This window comes from Parambassis ranga, chromosome 5, assembly GCF_900634625.1.
Source record: "Parambassis ranga chromosome 5, fParRan2.1, whole genome shotgun sequence".
Classification (NCBI taxonomy): domain Eukaryota; kingdom Metazoa; phylum Chordata; class Actinopteri; family Ambassidae; genus Parambassis; species Parambassis ranga.
This window is the reverse complement of record NC_041026.1, coordinates 20265470-20282844: the sequence shown is the minus strand read 5'-3', so window position 1 is coordinate 20282844 and position 17375 is coordinate 20265470. Positions and strand designations below refer to the sequence as shown.

At 42.5% G+C, this 17375-nt stretch overlaps 2 protein-coding genes across 7 annotated transcripts in view; both read left to right on the top strand.

The window, feature by feature from the left end:
* The window catches only part of srgap2 (SLIT-ROBO Rho GTPase activating protein 2), a 46291-nt gene extending 38645 nt beyond the window's left edge, over nucleotides 1–7646 (top strand). For 3 of the 4 annotated variants that reach the window (XM_028404930.1, XM_028404933.1, XM_028404932.1), the window contains exons 17-23: nucleotides 1344–1568; nucleotides 2798–2877; nucleotides 3195–3393; nucleotides 3977–4114; nucleotides 4236–4443; nucleotides 4524–4634; nucleotides 4715–7646. In XM_028404930.1, the coding sequence (XP_028260731.1) occupies nucleotides 1344–1568; nucleotides 2798–2877; nucleotides 3195–3393; nucleotides 3977–4114; nucleotides 4236–4443; nucleotides 4524–4634; nucleotides 4715–5272 (1519 nt within the window). In that variant the 3' untranslated portion in view covers nucleotides 5273–7646. The remainder of the gene's footprint in view (nucleotides 1–1343; nucleotides 1569–2797; nucleotides 2878–3194; nucleotides 3394–3976; nucleotides 4115–4235; nucleotides 4444–4523; nucleotides 4635–4714) is intronic. The other variant, XM_028404931.1, reaches the window with a different exon arrangement.
* Nucleotides 7647–8697: 1051 nt separating this feature from the next.
* On the top strand, nucleotides 8698–16850 carry ikbke (inhibitor of nuclear factor kappa B kinase subunit epsilon). Of its 3 annotated transcripts, none has more exons than XM_028404938.1 (21): nucleotides 8698–8888; nucleotides 9364–9466; nucleotides 9672–9809; nucleotides 10745–10874; nucleotides 11035–11216; nucleotides 11671–11831; nucleotides 12290–12400; nucleotides 12512–12691; nucleotides 13107–13303; nucleotides 13400–13458; nucleotides 13553–13644; nucleotides 13746–13847; nucleotides 14067–14124; nucleotides 14192–14304; nucleotides 14388–14464; nucleotides 14544–14583; nucleotides 14692–14793; nucleotides 15183–15276; nucleotides 15435–15526; nucleotides 15625–15696; nucleotides 15786–16850. In XM_028404938.1, exons 2-21 carry the CDS (start codon nucleotides 9365–9367, stop codon nucleotides 15847–15849), a joined length of 2166 nt encoding a protein of 721 aa, XP_028260739.1. In that variant the 5' UTR covers nucleotides 8698–8888; nucleotide 9364; the 3' UTR covers nucleotides 15850–16850. The 3 variants fall into 3 exon arrangements, with proteins under 3 accessions (XP_028260739.1, XP_028260737.1, XP_028260738.1); XM_028404936.1 differs by having other exon boundaries at nucleotides 15180–15276; XM_028404937.1 differs by lacking the exon at nucleotides 8698–8888 and adding an exon at nucleotides 8950–9084 and having other exon boundaries at nucleotides 15180–15276.
* Nucleotides 16851–17375: the final 525 nt, after the last annotated feature.

The following is a 17375-nucleotide window of genomic DNA, read 5'->3' as shown; positions in this document are numbered from 1 at the left end:
AGAAATGTAGGAGTTTAAACAAGAGGGAAAAGAAGCTGCTCTCAAAGTAAGGTGGGTAGTCAAATATATTTTAAACTAATAATTCCATTAATTGCAAGATGAAAGCTATATGGCACAGAAGCTACAAATATCACTACATTTTCCATGTAGCATATGGGTGAAAGTCAAGCTACTAAACAAAGGTACATAAATGAAGGTGTTTAAATATCAAAACCAATGTTCTAAAAAACATCCACTGTGTCACAGTGAGAGGCTTGTGTTAATATTAAATGAAGTCATATTGACAGTTTTGGGGACAGTGCATCTTCAGGTTTGTTTTCTGATAATCCTCCTCAAAGAACAGTAAAATGTCCCAGCATCCAGCCTACACCAGTCTCTCCAGTCAGAATGTGAAATAATCTGATGTTATGAGAATACAATTATGAGAATAGACAGCTACATCTGAACCAATTTATTAAATGCTCATATGGGACACAGTAAGATAGCACCCTTAATCAAATAAATGATTGTGGCAAGAGCTCAAAATCTGCACAAAACATGCTTACAAATACATTAAGGGGGCCAGAGTGATAAAATGTCAGCTCCCTTGAAAACATCTATTTTTTTCTTATCCACTTATCCCATTACACACACTTGTTACATAAACATCAGATATTGTTTGGCCCTCTCACACCAACTCTAAACATCCGTTATCCGTTGTGAGCAGTCAATGACAGTTCAAAGTGCAAATAATATAACTAGCCATTCATACTACAAAAACTGGACGCTGACCGCCTTGTGAAATCTTTCATTTCCCCCTCTAAGACAAGTTTATTTTTACAGTCCAATACTGCACACAGATTTCTCAGTGGGCCTAATAGCATCTCATCAGCTCTCAAGGACCAGCTCCACAAACGGGGCTCATATTTGTGCACTAGCTGATGGAGAGCCAAAGAAAATTTCTGCATGTACATAAAAAAACATTTTTACACAAAGACACACATTCCATTCTGCCAACCATGACAATACTTTTCAGTAGACTGATGTGACAAAAGGAAGTGAAAGAGAAACTGCAGTGAGACATTTGAGACTCCTGGGTAAACCAAAGTGGCCTCAGACAGCTCATGTAGAGACTGAAGCTCCTTCTTTTTCTTGACTGACTTACAGCAACCTCATTGTTCCTGCTTCTATCTCACACTCCAAACACACACACACATACACACATCATCAGTCTCTCTATCACCACAGGCCTTGCAAAGAGACTGCATATATTCCCAGCTCACGTCTTGGTTTTGTATATTATTTTTTTCAGACAAAGGGATGAGATACACTCTTTAAATGACTCTGTTGTTCCTTCTGCCCAGCCTGTCTCAGTATAGTGAGGAAAACATGATGGACCCCTACAACCTTGCCATCTGCTTTGGCCCCACCCTAATGTCTGTCCCTGAAGGCCACGACCAGGTCTCCTGCCAGGCCCATGTCAACGAGCTCATCAAAACTATCATCATTCACCATGACACCATCTTTCCTGGGCTTCAGGACCTGCAAGGTCCCATCTACACCATCCCTGGAGCAGGAGATGACTTCTGGTAAGCACTATGGAAGACAGGGTGACAAGCAGGAGAAGGTGGGGTGGCAGATGGATGATTTTGGGGTGGTGTGGAAGCTCAGTGAACTCAGTGGGGTCCACAAAGACGAGCTTGTCTACCACATGTATGAGAGATTAAAGTACTGCCTGACCACAGCAGTCTGGGAGAGCGCAGCATGCACACAGTCACACAATGGCAAACTCTCAGTTTTACTATAATGACCAGCCAGTTGTATAGATGGTAAGTCTGGCTGGAAGAGCAGCTTTCATGCAGTAATGTAGTTGCAGTCTAGCAGACAGTGTCTGCAATACGATACATTGACATTTTAGGCCTAAACTATACATAACAATGTTTCGACAAAGTTCATTTGGTCTTCACCTATTTATGAACTATGATAGAATTCTTTTAAATCAGACCAGTGTTTTTTGTGTTTTACCTTGACTTGACATGTTTCGACTACTTCCTGCAGTCTTCCTCAGAAGTCACATGATGTTACGTGACGTGTCTGCCAGCTGATCTTATGCAGGTTGTGGCGCCATGTGGCGCCACAGTGTAAAAGTTCCCTCGTCCCGGTTCATGGAACTTTTACACTGTCCCACACCTGGAACACTGTCCTGAGGAGACCAGACTGCTGTCCCACACCTGGGACACAGCGCTGAGGAAGCCGGACTACAGGTGGCGCTGTTCCCCCACTACCTGGAGTAGTGGGAGAATGGCGCCACAACCTGCATAAGATCAGCTGGCAGACACGTCACATAACATCATGTGACTTCTGAGGAAGACTGCAGGAAGTAGTCGAAACATGTCAAGTCAAGGTAAAACACAAAAAACACTGGTCTGATTTAAAAGAATTCTATCATATATACATAACAATGGAAAGGGGATTCTCTGCATTTGGGAGTAAATAAAGAATCGAAAGGTAGACAGAAGGCAGACTTTTAGATGTGTCAGTCTTACACATGTTTCTACAGGGGTTTTTTATTTGGTAACTGCCTGAGTTTTCTGAGAAGGTGTAGACCTTGGCCTGGATGCACCTAAGATAAGCTGTAGGTCTTTGCAGCTTCATGTAATGCACACGTTTGCAAGATAGTTAGGATTTCAGCACTAAGCAGTAAAGTGGTGTAAGTTTTTAAAGTCAGTAGAAGCATGTGAGCTCTGAGTCGTTAACACATGTCAGTTAAACTCTTTTGCGCTCTCTGACCTCTTCTCCCCGCTTTGCTCTCCTGCAGTGACAGTCCGCATTGTGAGCCTCCTCTTGTGGAAGAACCAGCACCTGACACCATCTCCGTCAGCCACAACAGCGAAGATGGTGTGTAACAACACACACATGCTACTACATGCACTGCTTTGTGAAGTCAGTTTCCTCTATTTTATGGGATCCCATCCTGCTTTTCACCAGTTACTGTGGCTCTAACCTTTTATTTGAGCTCACATCCTGCTCCCAGTAACCTGTTAATTATGCTGTTTTGTTACTGCTGTTTTTTAACCCTTGCTCAGTCATCAAATGCACCAGCACTAACCTGCTATGCACTAATCAGGCTCCCCTTCTCTACCACCTCTTCTTTTCTGGCTGTCCCTCGCTGCTTTGTCACTTCCTGGCTTCTTTTGCCCTCCTCTGATTCTCAGGTTCCTTGGCTGTTTCAGAGTCTGACCCTATAGAAGCCATCGCTCGGTTCGACTACACCGGCCGAACCAGCCGGGAGTTGTCATTCAAAAAAGGTGCCTCACTGCTTCTCTACCAGCGAGCCTCTGATGATTGGTGGGAGGGACGGCACAACGGCATGGATGGACTTGTGCCACACCAGTACATTGTGGTCCAAGACATGTAAGATGTGTTCTAGTTTTTGGTCATTACAGCATCAGGGAGGTCAGCCTGGGACTTTCACAGGTTTTTGTCAGTTATGACTGTTGATATGTTAATGTTTTACTCACAGAACAAAAAGGTCCTCTATAAAAAACATAAATGGGATGATGTCAAACACACTTGCTGATCTGTCTAACCTAAAGTAAACAGAAAGTAGTACATTGGAAATAGCTACGGAAGCTGATACAAACTACCGTACACATCTTATCAGGTCCATTTCCCTCTCAACTTCTTCTGATGTATTTGGCAGGCAGAGTGGCTCATTTAAATATCTGTAAAAAGTTTTACACCTATCTGTATGTGAGTCAAGTGGTTACAAACAAATGTCCAAGTACAATGCTATATAACGGCGTCAGGGATTCACTAGGGTGTGAGGACTATGTTATTATAGCCCTCATCATCAATTTACCTTGTAGCTGGTTTTCTCATGGTTAAAATAAAGAGGCGCTTAGTTTTGAAAAATGAAAAAGCACATTTGTACAGCAGTACAGGGCCACTACAGCAGCTGTGATTGTAAATGTGGCTTCTCAATGGATTGTTTCAGGTCTGATGTGGGACGGGGAAGCCCAAAGCCTGATGTTGACAGCAGGGACCTGCTGGAGGAGAGGGTTTCCACCAGAGGCAGCGCGGCCTCTCCTACTGGAGCTCATGTGGCTGATATTTATCTGGCCAACCTGAACAAGTGCGTCTCATTGCATGTCAATGTTTTTTGGTTAGATTCAGCAGGCTAAACCATTGTAAGGAAACAGAAGAATGTAGTATTATTAATAGGAACATCTAAGTAAAACATTTGTCTCATTCAGGATGAGGAAACGCCCTGAGTCCGGTAGCATCCGAAGATCTTTCCGCTCAGAGAGCGACAACACAAGTCCAGGGACCAGTGGAGGTGGGGTGAGAACAGCCTCTCTTCCTGTTGGAGGAGCTCTGGTAAAAGAAACGGGAGACAAACGACCAGTTAGTGCTCACAGCATCCTCAACTCAGTCACTCGCCACTCCTCTCTCAAGACCAAGGTAAGACTTCCACTGGTTGAAATAATAAATAGACCGTGGAATGTGAAAACCCTTTAGCTGTGACCTTTCTGTACATTTAGGTGGAAAGTCCACAGTTGCGAAAGACAACTACAGCAGGGCGCTCCAAGAGCTTCAGTAACCACAGACCGCTTGACCCTGAGGTGATAGCGCAGGTGGAGCACAGCTCACAGGTACTGCTCTCCTTTCACTTCCTCCTTGGCTGCGGCTTTATGTCTGTGTGTTTACATTATGTCTGCTTCCTCTTTTGCAGGACATCGAGACAACCATGAGCTCTGCCATGAGTGAGCTCAGTAAGTTAGAGAGGCAGGGCACCCCGAAACATACACACACCCCTGACGTGGTCCTTGACACACTGGAACAACTGAAAGGTGTGGGAGGTGGAGGAGGAGGGGCTTCTGAGCCCTCTAGTCCGCTCCATTCCCGTCTGCGGGACAGCGAAGGGGTCTCCTCACATACCCATCCGCTTCAGCGCAGCGCCTCCTCAGCTAGCGATGTGCCCTCCTCTTTCCGGCCCGCTAAAAGCCAGCCACGGAGCCCTCTTCCCTCTGCCACATCCCCCTCGTTGTCCTCCTCCTCTCTCTCCTCATCTGTACCTTCTTTTAGAGAGCTGCGCCCCCCAGCAACAAAACCCAAGCCTGTGGTGTTCCCAAAGGGTGGAGGAGGCAGTGGCAGTCCAGCTATGGGCTCTCCAACATCCACTGTTCCTCCAACACCACCAACTCCATCTGCAGGCCACACACACTCTCTCCCTCACACCCCTCCTCCCCCACCTCCACCCCAGTCTAACGATAAATCCTGCCCAGCTTAGGTCACGTCAGTCTGAACCACAACAGCGATTCTTACAACTCTTCTACCAGGTGCCATAAGCACTCAGTTTGTTTCCCAAAAGACCCCTAACCCACTACTCTTGTGTAGCATTCAGATCCTTTTAGTGTCAAGTTCTTCGAGTGTTCTCCTCAGTGTCAAGAGATGTTTTGTGCCCTCTCCTGGCAGCTCTGCTTTACTACAGGTCAGCAAAGACCCTGTGCAAAGATTTTTTTTTTCTCAGAGATTCCACAGGTCGCTGCCTGGATTTTAAAATCTTTGACAAGGGAACAGGACACACAGCACCTGAGACTTGCATACACTAGTTTGTGATGTATGAAATTGTGTTTGAGTGTGTGTGCAGGAGTGTTACTTGCCTTTACACAACAGATCTAAGTGATGAACAAAAAAGCACTGTTTGATTTTGTACAGTAGACATGACAGTTTGTTTTTTTTTGTTTTTTAAATGACCCCATGACTAGCAGACCGAGTGTTTGATTTCTGAGAATAGACTGTGAAATGTTAAACTCTCACTCTGTGTAGAAATGAAACACACTGACTTGCTGCTTCAGAAGTGGAATACTGGAGTTTAAAGTTAGACTAATGAAAACTGGGCCAAATATCAGTGTAAGTCATGTGATTAAGAGCTTTACTTTATCTCCTCCGGTGTTTGATATGTTTGTGATTTATTTTTTTTAATTGCTGTTTAGTACTATTATTACAAAAGGAGCATAACGCATACCTAACACAGCCATGAGTACATTCAGTATAAAGCAATAACAAAACTATGAAAGCTGGTCATTTGTGGCATTGTGCTGCTTGTCTCCTGCAGCTCTGTTAATGTATGTAGGCGACCACTGAAACCCAGCATTTTATATGTCATTTTGGACTGTACACTCACACATGCACATATATTTTTTTTTTCCTCCAAATGTGTGCGTGGTTGTGTTTTGTGGCAGCTAAACGCCTTTTCAGGTTTTCCTTGCATGCTGGGCCATAGACAGCAGCCGCAGTAGAACCAGCTACTCAAACAAAAAAATCACATCTTGTTCCTTTCAACTACATACATCGGACTTAACAGTGAAAAAAAGGGTGAATATTCTAATAGTGTGTATGTATATTTAATAATCATGATGATAACTGGAAGCATGGAGCTGAGGATCCTCCTGAGTGTGTTGAGATAAAAAGCACAACCAACCACCTCATCTGTTCTGTTCTTAAGGAGATTTTTTGTTTTTTTTGTTTTTTCCAGTTAATGCTAAGACTCTGTCATAACGGAGAGTTTTGAGGATTGTGTGCATGTGCATGCATGTAGTTTGCAAACACCTCACCCAACCCAGGCATCGTAAACAAATACCACCCAGCAGCAGCAGTTTGGAGACACAGACGAACCCTGAGTTCTGCAGTACATGCAGCCTCTGTGCTGAATTAAAACATGCACTGTGTACATCTGAGCAGATGAAAAGCCTGCAGGGATACCTGAAAACATCATCTTCTGCTTCTGCTGTAACAACACCAGCTACAAGCCAGTTTTGAGTAGAAAGATTAGGAAACAACCCAAAACTTCTTCTGTCTAATACAATCTGTATCTTTGCTAAATTAGATCTGGTGATGGATATGTGAATAATTCTGCAAACACTGAGTTAGGAGGTGGACAGATGCCATTCAGGGTTAACTGAATTAAGCCTTTTTTTTTGTCAGATTTCTTTAAAAAGAGGTGAACTTACTTTACCCAGGAGTCCTATCATGTCACCCTTCTGTAAAAAAAAATCCAGCACATACTGCATTCCAGTGTGCTCTCTTCCAGGTAATGAACTGTAACTGTTATGTTTAAAATCCTCTGTATCCTGTTTGTGTATTACCTGGTGTATTTGTGTTGCTCTTACCTCATCTTGACAACTGGAGGGGCTGTGTGTGTGTGTGTGGTTCAGAAACATTTTTCTCATCAGCACAGACACACAGACATGCACGTGTGGGTGGTTGGTGTGTTATGTCCCAGTTGTGCTGTCAAGGGGGAGCTGGGACTTTCTTCGATCTCAAATCAATCATCATGCACTTGGCTTGCATGTGGACTAATGTGTGTGGGGATGATGTGTTGAATATTGTTAAATATGCATTTTTGTGTCAAAACAGCAGAACTAAAAAAAAAGAACGACTGTAATGTCAAATCTATTTATAGTTGTCTCTGTATTATTGGAGAATCCTGTGTTCAGATGTACTTTGTATATACAATGTTGTACATTACAGAGGTACACTCTTTTTTTGGTACAATATTGTACAGTAATAGCAATAGTAGTTTAATCAAATAGGCCTTATATAATTCTATGTGTAGTTCATGTAGTAGATCTGTTTTTTAAATAAACATTGCTTGCTATAAATATTGTTGACCTGGAACTTCGTTACAAAGTTATCCATTAATTTATGAATATGAAGCATATTAAGAAAACGGCACAGGGATATGGGTTTGGATTGAAGAGTTTTAATTAACAAAACTGATACAATTAACCACTGGATAGCTTGTTAATCTGAAGAGGCAGGAAAGGGTTAAAGTTAGGGTGAATTTAAAGGGACGTTACGTAGTTTCCTTGAGAAGTAGCCTCAGGGAATTATAGCTGCCTACACAGATTGTTTTTTCCTAGTCTTGGATATCAAAATACTATCAGTCAAATGAATGACATGTAGTTTTGATTAGCTGGTTCTTCAAGATACAACAACAACCAGAAGCCAACGCAGAATCTTTTGAAGTAGTTGGGAAATATACACAACAGTGGGACAGTGGGAGCCACCACACACAGCTTCAGTCATACAGGGTCCCTCCATTTTTCTATATGATCCCCGGTCTTTGTGGTGTCTATAACCTCTGGTAAGACTGTAGAGCTGTGTTCTGATGAGTCTGAAGTTCTGTTTCTGTCTTGCAATCACATGACACAATGGAGACGCAACTGACATTTCTGGAAATTCAGTTTTACTCAGTCACGAGTTTCAGACATTCTCCACTTTCCATCTTCATGAATGAGGACCCTGGTTATTTTATAAAATGTTCCAGCAGTCTTGTTAGGTTAGGTCTACATCCTGTGCTCACTTTCAACATGGTTAATATTGTGGAGACATCAGCAGACCTTTGTGTTGTGATGATCTTTAATCTAAAAGTGACCTGTATGACAGTCACTTAAACATACTGAAGCAGGGAGGCCTATTTAATAATATGTCTCTCAATGTGACATAAAAATGGTGTTCTTCTCCCCTTTTGTGCTTTGCAGCGTAGATGTGAATAGCAGGATGGGAATCCTGCAGTAGGTCTCCTTTAACCAGGTGGTGTCCCACATGTGGCTCCACCGGGAGCCCCCCTCGGGGCCTTCCCTGGACTTTGCTGCTCTCGCACTCACGTAATGAAACTGTGTTTCCGCCATGCTATGCAGAGCACGGTCCGCCCCCCGTGTCAAACCCACACACTTCCTGAATGTCTCCCCGCGGAGGAGCAATGATACCAGCTGCTACCTTTCAGGAAAACCCTGACCTGTCCGCAGCCACGTTAGAAAGAAGGAAAATAATACTGACATCTCCAACAGCAACAAGTCCTGTCCGCCACCTTACCTGCTCTGACGGCAGACATTACTCAGGTATGTGCATCTCTACGGAAGAAGTAGTTTTACACGTAGGCGTGTTTCTTGTAGACTTACCGTAAGTTACTGAGCAGTACGGTTGTTACCGACAAGACCTATGTTTGTTTTGACGGGATAAACTATCGTCTTAGGACAGACAGAGGTCTAACATTTAGCTTAACTTGGCGTCAAGTTAAAGCTCCGCTAACTGCAGGTAAGCTAACACGACCTACATAACTTGCTAACTTTGTTGCTAACTGTTAACTGTCGCTAATAAGTCATGTTTTTGTTCAGAGGAAGAGTCAACAGTTGTAATATGTACTGTAATGTACTGTGTGATATAGCTAGTTTACAGCAAGAAGAAAATAACACCCGAGCATAATGCTTTCATTTAGTTTATTACACTTGTCCTAACGGGAGTTAGCATGTCACTACTTGTTTTAGAGTAATCTGATGAATTTGCATAACTACCTTCCCCAACTCCTTCTCCCAGGATGTCAGTGGTGGTGACAGCCAGCACGCCTAACTACCTGTGGTCGCTACAAGATGTCCTGGGCCAAGGGGCTACAGCCAGTGTCTACAAGGCACGCAATAAGGTAGCAACAAAGAGGATGTTCTCACCCACATCACTGCTGCCATCCTCCGACATGTTTCAGCCATCTCTCTGGCTGCAGGGCGACACCAGGATGTGTGATAAGACACATAATGTTGTGGTTTCAGTGATGTGGGCTGTTGCTGACGTACTTCTGTGATCTTTTCATGTCCTGTATGCAGATGTAAACACTGTGTTTGTGTCAGCAGAGGTCGGGCGAGCCTGTGGCTGTAAAGGTGTTTAACATGGTGAGCTACAACCGCCCCTATGAAGTCCAGATGAGAGAGTTTGAGATGCTGAGGAAGCTTAACCACAGCAACATTGTCAGGCTGTTCACTGTGGAGGAGGTAAGGCCTCCATATAGCTGTGAAAGAAATAATTATCATGACATCTTTATGAAGTATAATTTGAAGCCATAATAAACTAGGATTTCTACACAAAATCTGCTGAAGTAGAACAAAATTTTATTAATGTGAACCTGCTGTCTTGGAGAAAGATGGCATTATACCAATCAGACCTAACATTATGACCACCTGCCCAATATTGTGTTGGCTCCACTTTTGCTACCAAAACAGCTCTGACCTATTGAGAAATGGAACCCCTGAAGGTGTCCTGTGGTATCTGGCACAAAGATGTTAGCAGCAGATCCTCCAGTGGTGGACAGGAGTCAGCAGGGGCACCCTGACTGGTCTGCGGCTATGCAGCCCTGTGCATATCAAACTGTGATGCACTGTGTATTCTGACACCTTTCTGTCAGAACCAGCAGTAACTTCTTCAGCAATTTGAGTAACAGTAGCTCACCTGTTGAATCAGACCACACAGACCAGCCTCTGCTCCCTATGCACATCAGTGAGCCTTGGCTGCCCATGACCCTGTCCCTGGTTCACCACTGCTCCTTCCTTGGATCACGTTTGATAGATACTGACCACTGCAGACCAGGAACACCTGACAAGAGCTGCAGTTTTGGAGATGCTTTGACCCAGTCGTCTAGCCATCACAGTTTGGTCGTTGTCAAATTTACTCAAATCCTTATGCTTGCCCATTTTTAATGCTTCTAACACATCAACTTTGAGGACAAACTTTTCACTTGCTGCTTCATGTATCCCACTCACTAACAGGTGCCATGATGAAGAGACAGTCAGTATTATTCACTTCACCTGTCACTGGTCATAATGTTATGCCTGATCCATGTAAATGCAGTAATGCCTCCTTGCTTTTACATAGTTGATGTTTATATTGTAGAAAACAAGTGCAGCTCATTTCTGCTTCTCTCTCCTCCAAGCTTCCTTCTAAGCAGAAGGTGCTGGTGATGGAGTATTGTTCAGGAGGAAGTCTACTCAGCTTGCTAGAGGAGCCAGAAAATGCCTTTGGTCTGCCTGAAACAGAGTTCCTCACTGTACTGCAGTGTATAGGTAGGTGTTTGTGTATTGACCCATAGCTATGGGTATATATATATATATATATATATACGTATATATGTGTGTATATATATACAAACATATATATATACGTATGTATATATATACAAACATATGTTTGTTTCTGAAATATGCCATTTGCTGTTCTGTTTAGTGCAGGGTATGAATCACCTGCGAGAAAATGATGTGGTGCACCGGGACATTAAGCCAGGAAACATCATGCGGCAGGTTGGGGAGGACGGAAAGTCTGTTTACAAGCTGACTGATTTTGGAGCAGCAAGAAAACTGGAAGATGATGAGAAGTTTGTGTCCATTTATGGAACAGAGGAGTATCTGGTAAGATCACAGTCCTACAAGGAGCCTAGTAATCCTGCGTTTATGCTATATGAGTGTATATGGTCAAAAGTGACTTGGGCATGGGTGGAATGGAGTGTCTTTGTAAAGGCTGCAAATTACAAAAAACTAATGCTTTTTAGGACCGTCAAATAATAGTGTAATAATATAGCAAAGGTCTTAAAACAAACAACAGGTGAGGTTTAGAGGCGAATGCAGATGACACGAGTTGAGGTGATGACAGTACATGGTGGCCCCCTAGTGGTCAAAAGAGAAATGCATTCAGTATAAGAGCTATAAACATGGAAATAATGCATGAACAGAATGATTAACAGTACAATAAAATCTTGGCTGATGTGGTGCATGGATATATGAATGGTGGCTTATAGGTCCTAAATACTTTTTGAAGACCTGCTTATGTTCTCTTCCTTCCATGTGTGTGTGTGTGTGTGTTTAGCACCCAGACATGTATGAGCGCGCTGTATTGCGTAAGCCTCAGCAGAAAACCTATGGAGTCAGTGTTGACCTGTGGAGTATTGGTGTCACCCTGTATCATGCTGCAACTGGGAGTCTTCCTTTCACACCATATGAAGGACCTCGCAGGAACAAGCCCACCATGTAAGTCAGGTGTTAAAAAAAGAAAATAAATAACCATATAGGACTGGTGGGTAATGTGTGTTGTTTGCCCTATATGATTGCACACGAACCAACTTGTTAGTATTGCCTTTGTTCATGAAAAAACAATAAATCTAGCTTTTACCACCTTTTTTATTCCCATTGTTGTTTTAAGAAGGGTATGTACCAAAACAAATAATGAGTCCTTGTCTTGGTTGAGGAAATGTCTCTGTTTTTATAACTGTTCCTGGACACAAGCCTGGGACTTTCCAGAGCTAGTAGTCTTATGTGTAGTTTGTCCTTACTATCAGGGATTTCCTTTATTGATCAAAAACATGTATTGGATGCTTTTTTAGGTTTTCCTGCTAGAGTCTCCTTCATATTGCATGCTGTTGGCTATACTGAGTTTTGTTTCTTTAGAACACAATCCATACATCTGACCTGTGTCTTCTGTTGTGTAGGTTTAAAATAACCACAGAGAAGCCTATGGGTGCAATAGCTGGATTACAACGAGTGGAGGGAGGACCTATAGAGTGGAGCTACCACCTACCTAACAGCTGCCAACTCTCACAGTATGTCATGTAATGCAAAACTTTTTAAAAAAAATCCATCTGGACCATGTGATGCTAAATTTTTCTTCTCTCCACATATTTCTCTCTCTGTCTATGCCTCTCTGAATGTAGGGGTCTGAAGGCGCTGCTGGTTCCAGTACTGGCAGGTATATTGGAGGCTGGCCAGGAGAGGTGTTGGGGCTTTGACCAGTTCTTCACAGCCACCACAGATATATTGCAACGGCAGGCAGTTCACCTCTTCTCTCTGCAACAGGCTGTAGCTCACAGTATCTACATACATCATTATAACACGTAAGCATGGCAAAAATTTAGAAACAGTAGTGGGATGATGGCATTTCTATGAAAGTTTGCATTAGTCATTGACAAAAATATGCAACAGCTGTCAGATAATGAGCAGTAATACTAGAAAAGTGATCCTAAATTATATTAAAACCCTTTTCTTTTTAGTTAATTGAATCCCTGCAGCACATCTTGGTTTGAGTGTGTAAGAATGGCTGTGTATGTTACATTTGCCATTTTGCAGTTAAATAATGGCAGGGTATATATTTTGACTGAAATCTATAGTGGTTGTGGTTTCGTAGACTGCTAGTATCGTGATTGTGGCCTCTCCTGTTCATGTACTTAGATGCAACAGTTTCAGAAAATGTAATCTTGAAAACTGAGAGCCTGTCTAAATGCTACAAATGCTGCTCCACCCTTTCACTAGAGTCTCAGTCTTCTTTGAGGAGGTGGTTTCTCAGACGGGTATAGGGATACAGCATCAATGCCTGATGTACCTGGGTCATGACCTCCCCCTGGAGGGCAGCATGAAGGTGGTTAACCTTCCATGTACATCGCCCTGTCAGCCCCTCATCCTGCTCAGCAGCATACATGAAGCAAGCGCTGGCCTGCCATTCAGAGAACGTAAGACAATCTTTGCTATGATTTCTGTGACATAAACCTCAAACAATGCATCTACAGCTTTTCCATATATGTGGTGTCTGGATTATTTCTTTGTAGCAGAGTCACCTGTTATTCCACCCAGGTTTGACATCGTGGCAGACTACAATTTCTCCAAGGTACTGCTACTCTGCTGATTTCCTATTCTACCCAGGCCAAAGATTCATTTTATGTACTATAAGCTTCAAACCTCACATTTGTTGACCCATCCAGGTTATTGTAGGAGTGGTCCACCAGTATCTGAGGATAGTAAAGTTGCTGCACTTGCATAAAGAGTTGCTTCTGCAAGGATACTACAGCTACATGTGAGGCACACACATAAAACAGAAATTATTTGTGATCGTAAGATTGTGTAGTGCAACACCTACCGTACTCTCTCTCTTCCATCTCTTACATGGTTTGTCAGGATGAAGATGCGCAGTGAGTGTGGGGACGCTATGCACAGTATAGCAAAGATCACCATTAGGTTGCAGTCCTGCCTCACAGAAGAACACAGGATTCACACACTGTGAGTTGCAAACCCATTACTGGAGGCAACAGTCATGCAATGACTATAAAGCCTCTTACGTCTTCTGTCTTAGATTTACTACAAGAGAAATCAGGTTTACTGTACTTGTCTCGTGAGGTTGAGTTTGCCACATGTGTTGACGTGTGTGAACATCGATAATAAACTGACTTGTAACCTAACTTTTCCTCTTTCCTCTTTCATATCTGCGATGATTCTTAGAGGCCCTCATACTCCAGACAATCAAGGCTCAGCTGATAACAGTCAAAAGTTGAAGTTGGTGAGTATCACCAGGAAGCAGCATTAGAGGATTAATAACATATTATAAATGACAACCTTGTCTACAGATCCATGAACACCTGCCTATATATACTGCTGGTATCCAGGAGTTTCAGAACCGACTGGACCACCTGCAGATAGACCAGGCCAAGCTAGCAGACGTGTTGGCTAATGACAAGAGGTACTCTGGGAGAGCAGGGATTAAAGAATCAGGATGAGCAGTGGGGTTTGGCATTTAAACTTTGGCCTCTTTGTCTCCCACAGCTGTCAGAAAATGGAGATGCTGCTGCAGAAGATAATGGCAATTCATCAGCATTATCGTAAAGACAGACTGACTGGCAGTATGCATGCTTCTTCAATTATCTATACTTTCATTTTTTTATTAAAGTATTGGATTATTTACCTATATTTTAACCACAGAACTGCTGTACAATGATGAGCAAATACACAAGTTTGAGAAGTGAGTATGCATCTTTGATTGTGCACTTGCATGACCACACAGCCGGTGTTCCAGCCTGTAGAGTATCTGAGCTCTCCAGTAATCTGTTTGTCAATCTCTCTTTGCCAGAATCCACCTGTCGACCCACATTAAGCGAGTGAAATCTCTCTTCAGAGAGGACTGTGTGCAGAGATACAAAGAGCTTTTGGCCTCAACCAGGACATGGAGCAGGTCAGAGCAAGCTCTCAAGTTGCATTTTGAAATTGTGTAAACACTGTTATCACATCCACTCATATAAAAAGAAAAAAAAATTGCTGATTGGTTTGATTTGACATCCATTCAGAGAGATGATGAAAGCTTATACAGAGAAGATTAACACAGGCCTGGAGGACATTGCTATTCAGCATTGTATTGTTAATCCCCACTTCACTGTTGTTTAACAATACTTCGGTTAATGCCTCATTCTTTTTTGTATTGGTATTGTAAAAAAAAATAAACATAGTAGTTTTTACTAAATAAAAGAGTAGTCCAGGAAATTCTCTTTGAATAAATTAGGAAAGTTGTTTGTCAGCCCTATTGATATTCTCCTGCTTTTACGTGTGTTCTTGTACTTGCAGCAGTATCCTGGAGATGCAGACACGACTTCAGGACTTTAGCTCTTTCTCCACAGGCTTGTTGGCAGACTTGCAGATGTGTGAGCAGCGCCAGAATAAGGTCAGCATCCCACTCGGCATGCCTGGCTTAAAAACTGTGAAGTGTGGGCTGTCCTTGCCCTGTATACCACCTTCATTAACATGCAGGCCAACACTTGTTTTTACACTATTTAGATGTTTTTGTCTTTTGTTGGATCTGTAAATTGTAAATCCTTTCAGGCTATGGACAGAATCCTTTTCACTCTGCTGTCAAAAAGAGCAGGACAAAAGCCAGGAGGCACACCCAGGGACAAGGACCAGATGGTCTCCAGGTGTGTGTGTGTGTGTGTGTGTGTGTATACACATATACATGTGTATAATGGAGACAATTTTCTCACTGCTTTGACACACACGTCATGTTTTGTTGTAGAATGCACCATTTGAAGGAGGAAATGGAGATTCTGGTGCGGGAACTACAGTGCAACAACAACATTATTGAAAGGTCAGTTAAGTGACCAGCTTTCGGTCTATAAATCCCATTTGTCGAACCTCACACAGCCTGGTGTTTATTGTATTTCTTTGGTCCTGTAGTCTGGGAGCAGTTAATTCTACAGCAGCGCTGGAGCCGAATCCTGCCAGACACTCTACTCTGTGACAAAAATGCAACATGTTTGGAGCTTAACTGAAAAGTTCACATGCACTCTCTCTGACAATCACATCATTTGAACTGCCATCAATAGACAATGTACTGGGTCTTCTTTCAAGGACGGACTTCCGTCAATGAAATGTGAATCTTAGCTTAGATAAGATGCACAGAAAGAACAAGTATGGATTTTTAATCGGTGTGTGTGCTGTGCCTGAGTACAGCAGTTCAATACAAACCTCATTAATGCCTTTAGTGGTATTGTATTTTTAATAGGCTGCCATAGTGATAGACTATGGTAGTACAACAGAATGATTGCACAGTCAGCTGCCGGAGTGTTTTTATGGTTTTGTTTATTGTTTCTCACAGAAGCAGCAGTGCAGTTTCTGGAGGAGCTTTCATGTGGAATTTTTCCGGACTGCATCTATGAGTGCATTTACAGTCCCAGTGTGCTAGTATCCTGGTTTTGAATCTTATCCTGGTTTAAATCGTTTTCAGGTGTGGTGTGTGTACATGGAAACTGGTGTGAGTCTCATATAGACTCTAATGCCAATCTCTTTGGTTCAGCAGACAGTGATGAATACAACTACCAAACCAGGTTGGGATCTGGCCACTTAAATCACCTGGAGCTAGTCAGCTGATGTAACTAGAGATGAATCTTAGTCGTCCACTTGTCTTACAGTCCCTGAAATGTGCTTTTAAACCAAGTGTAAACAGGGTAGTCGGTGTTTGTGTGTGTGATGAAAGAAGTTCTGCTGTTTTATCTCAGTGGTTTATCATTCAAATGGTTTTGTGTGTAGATTTACTTCAAGTGTATCACTTTAAATTCAATGAATGAATCTGCGATTGATAATCATTGATGTTTTCTTGCTGATTATTTTGGGAAACCCACTGTAGTTCTAAAGCTGTATGTATCTTTGTTCCTGTCACTGAACTGGAATGATAAGTTGTCTTTTATATCAATGGATTCACTGTAAAAGAGAAGAAACCGTCTCTGATGAAACCAGCTCTCACCACAGTGTCTTCACTTCACTTCACTGGTCAGTGCCACTGCAGCACAATAACGGTGGGGAAATCCCAGGGTTTATTTGTTTTGATTTAAAAAAGAGGCCAATACATGAGGTTAGAAAAAAAGATATTGTACTTTACTGTAAAAACCCATTTGTTCCCACAATTTAGTTTTACTTCCATTCTGTATTTTTGAAGTAATATGATCTTAATTGTCAAGAGGAAAAGTGAAAGTAACAAACATTTCATGTCCTCTCTTGTCAGTCCTGTGAGGATGAATCACCTCACAAATCTGACATTACAGTAACAGCATGACAACACTACATGTCTAAAGACCCTTAGTTCAAAAGCATACAGAGAATGACATTAAAAGTTTGCTCCCAGTCTGAAGGAGAGGTGTAGTTTAGAGGGTGAGCCCGACTGTGGGTTTTTTTCTCATATGACGTGTTATTGGCAACGTGGGTAGTTTGATTACTGTTAGTAGCCTACACAAACCATTATGATGCTGTTAAAACCCACTTGATCTATAG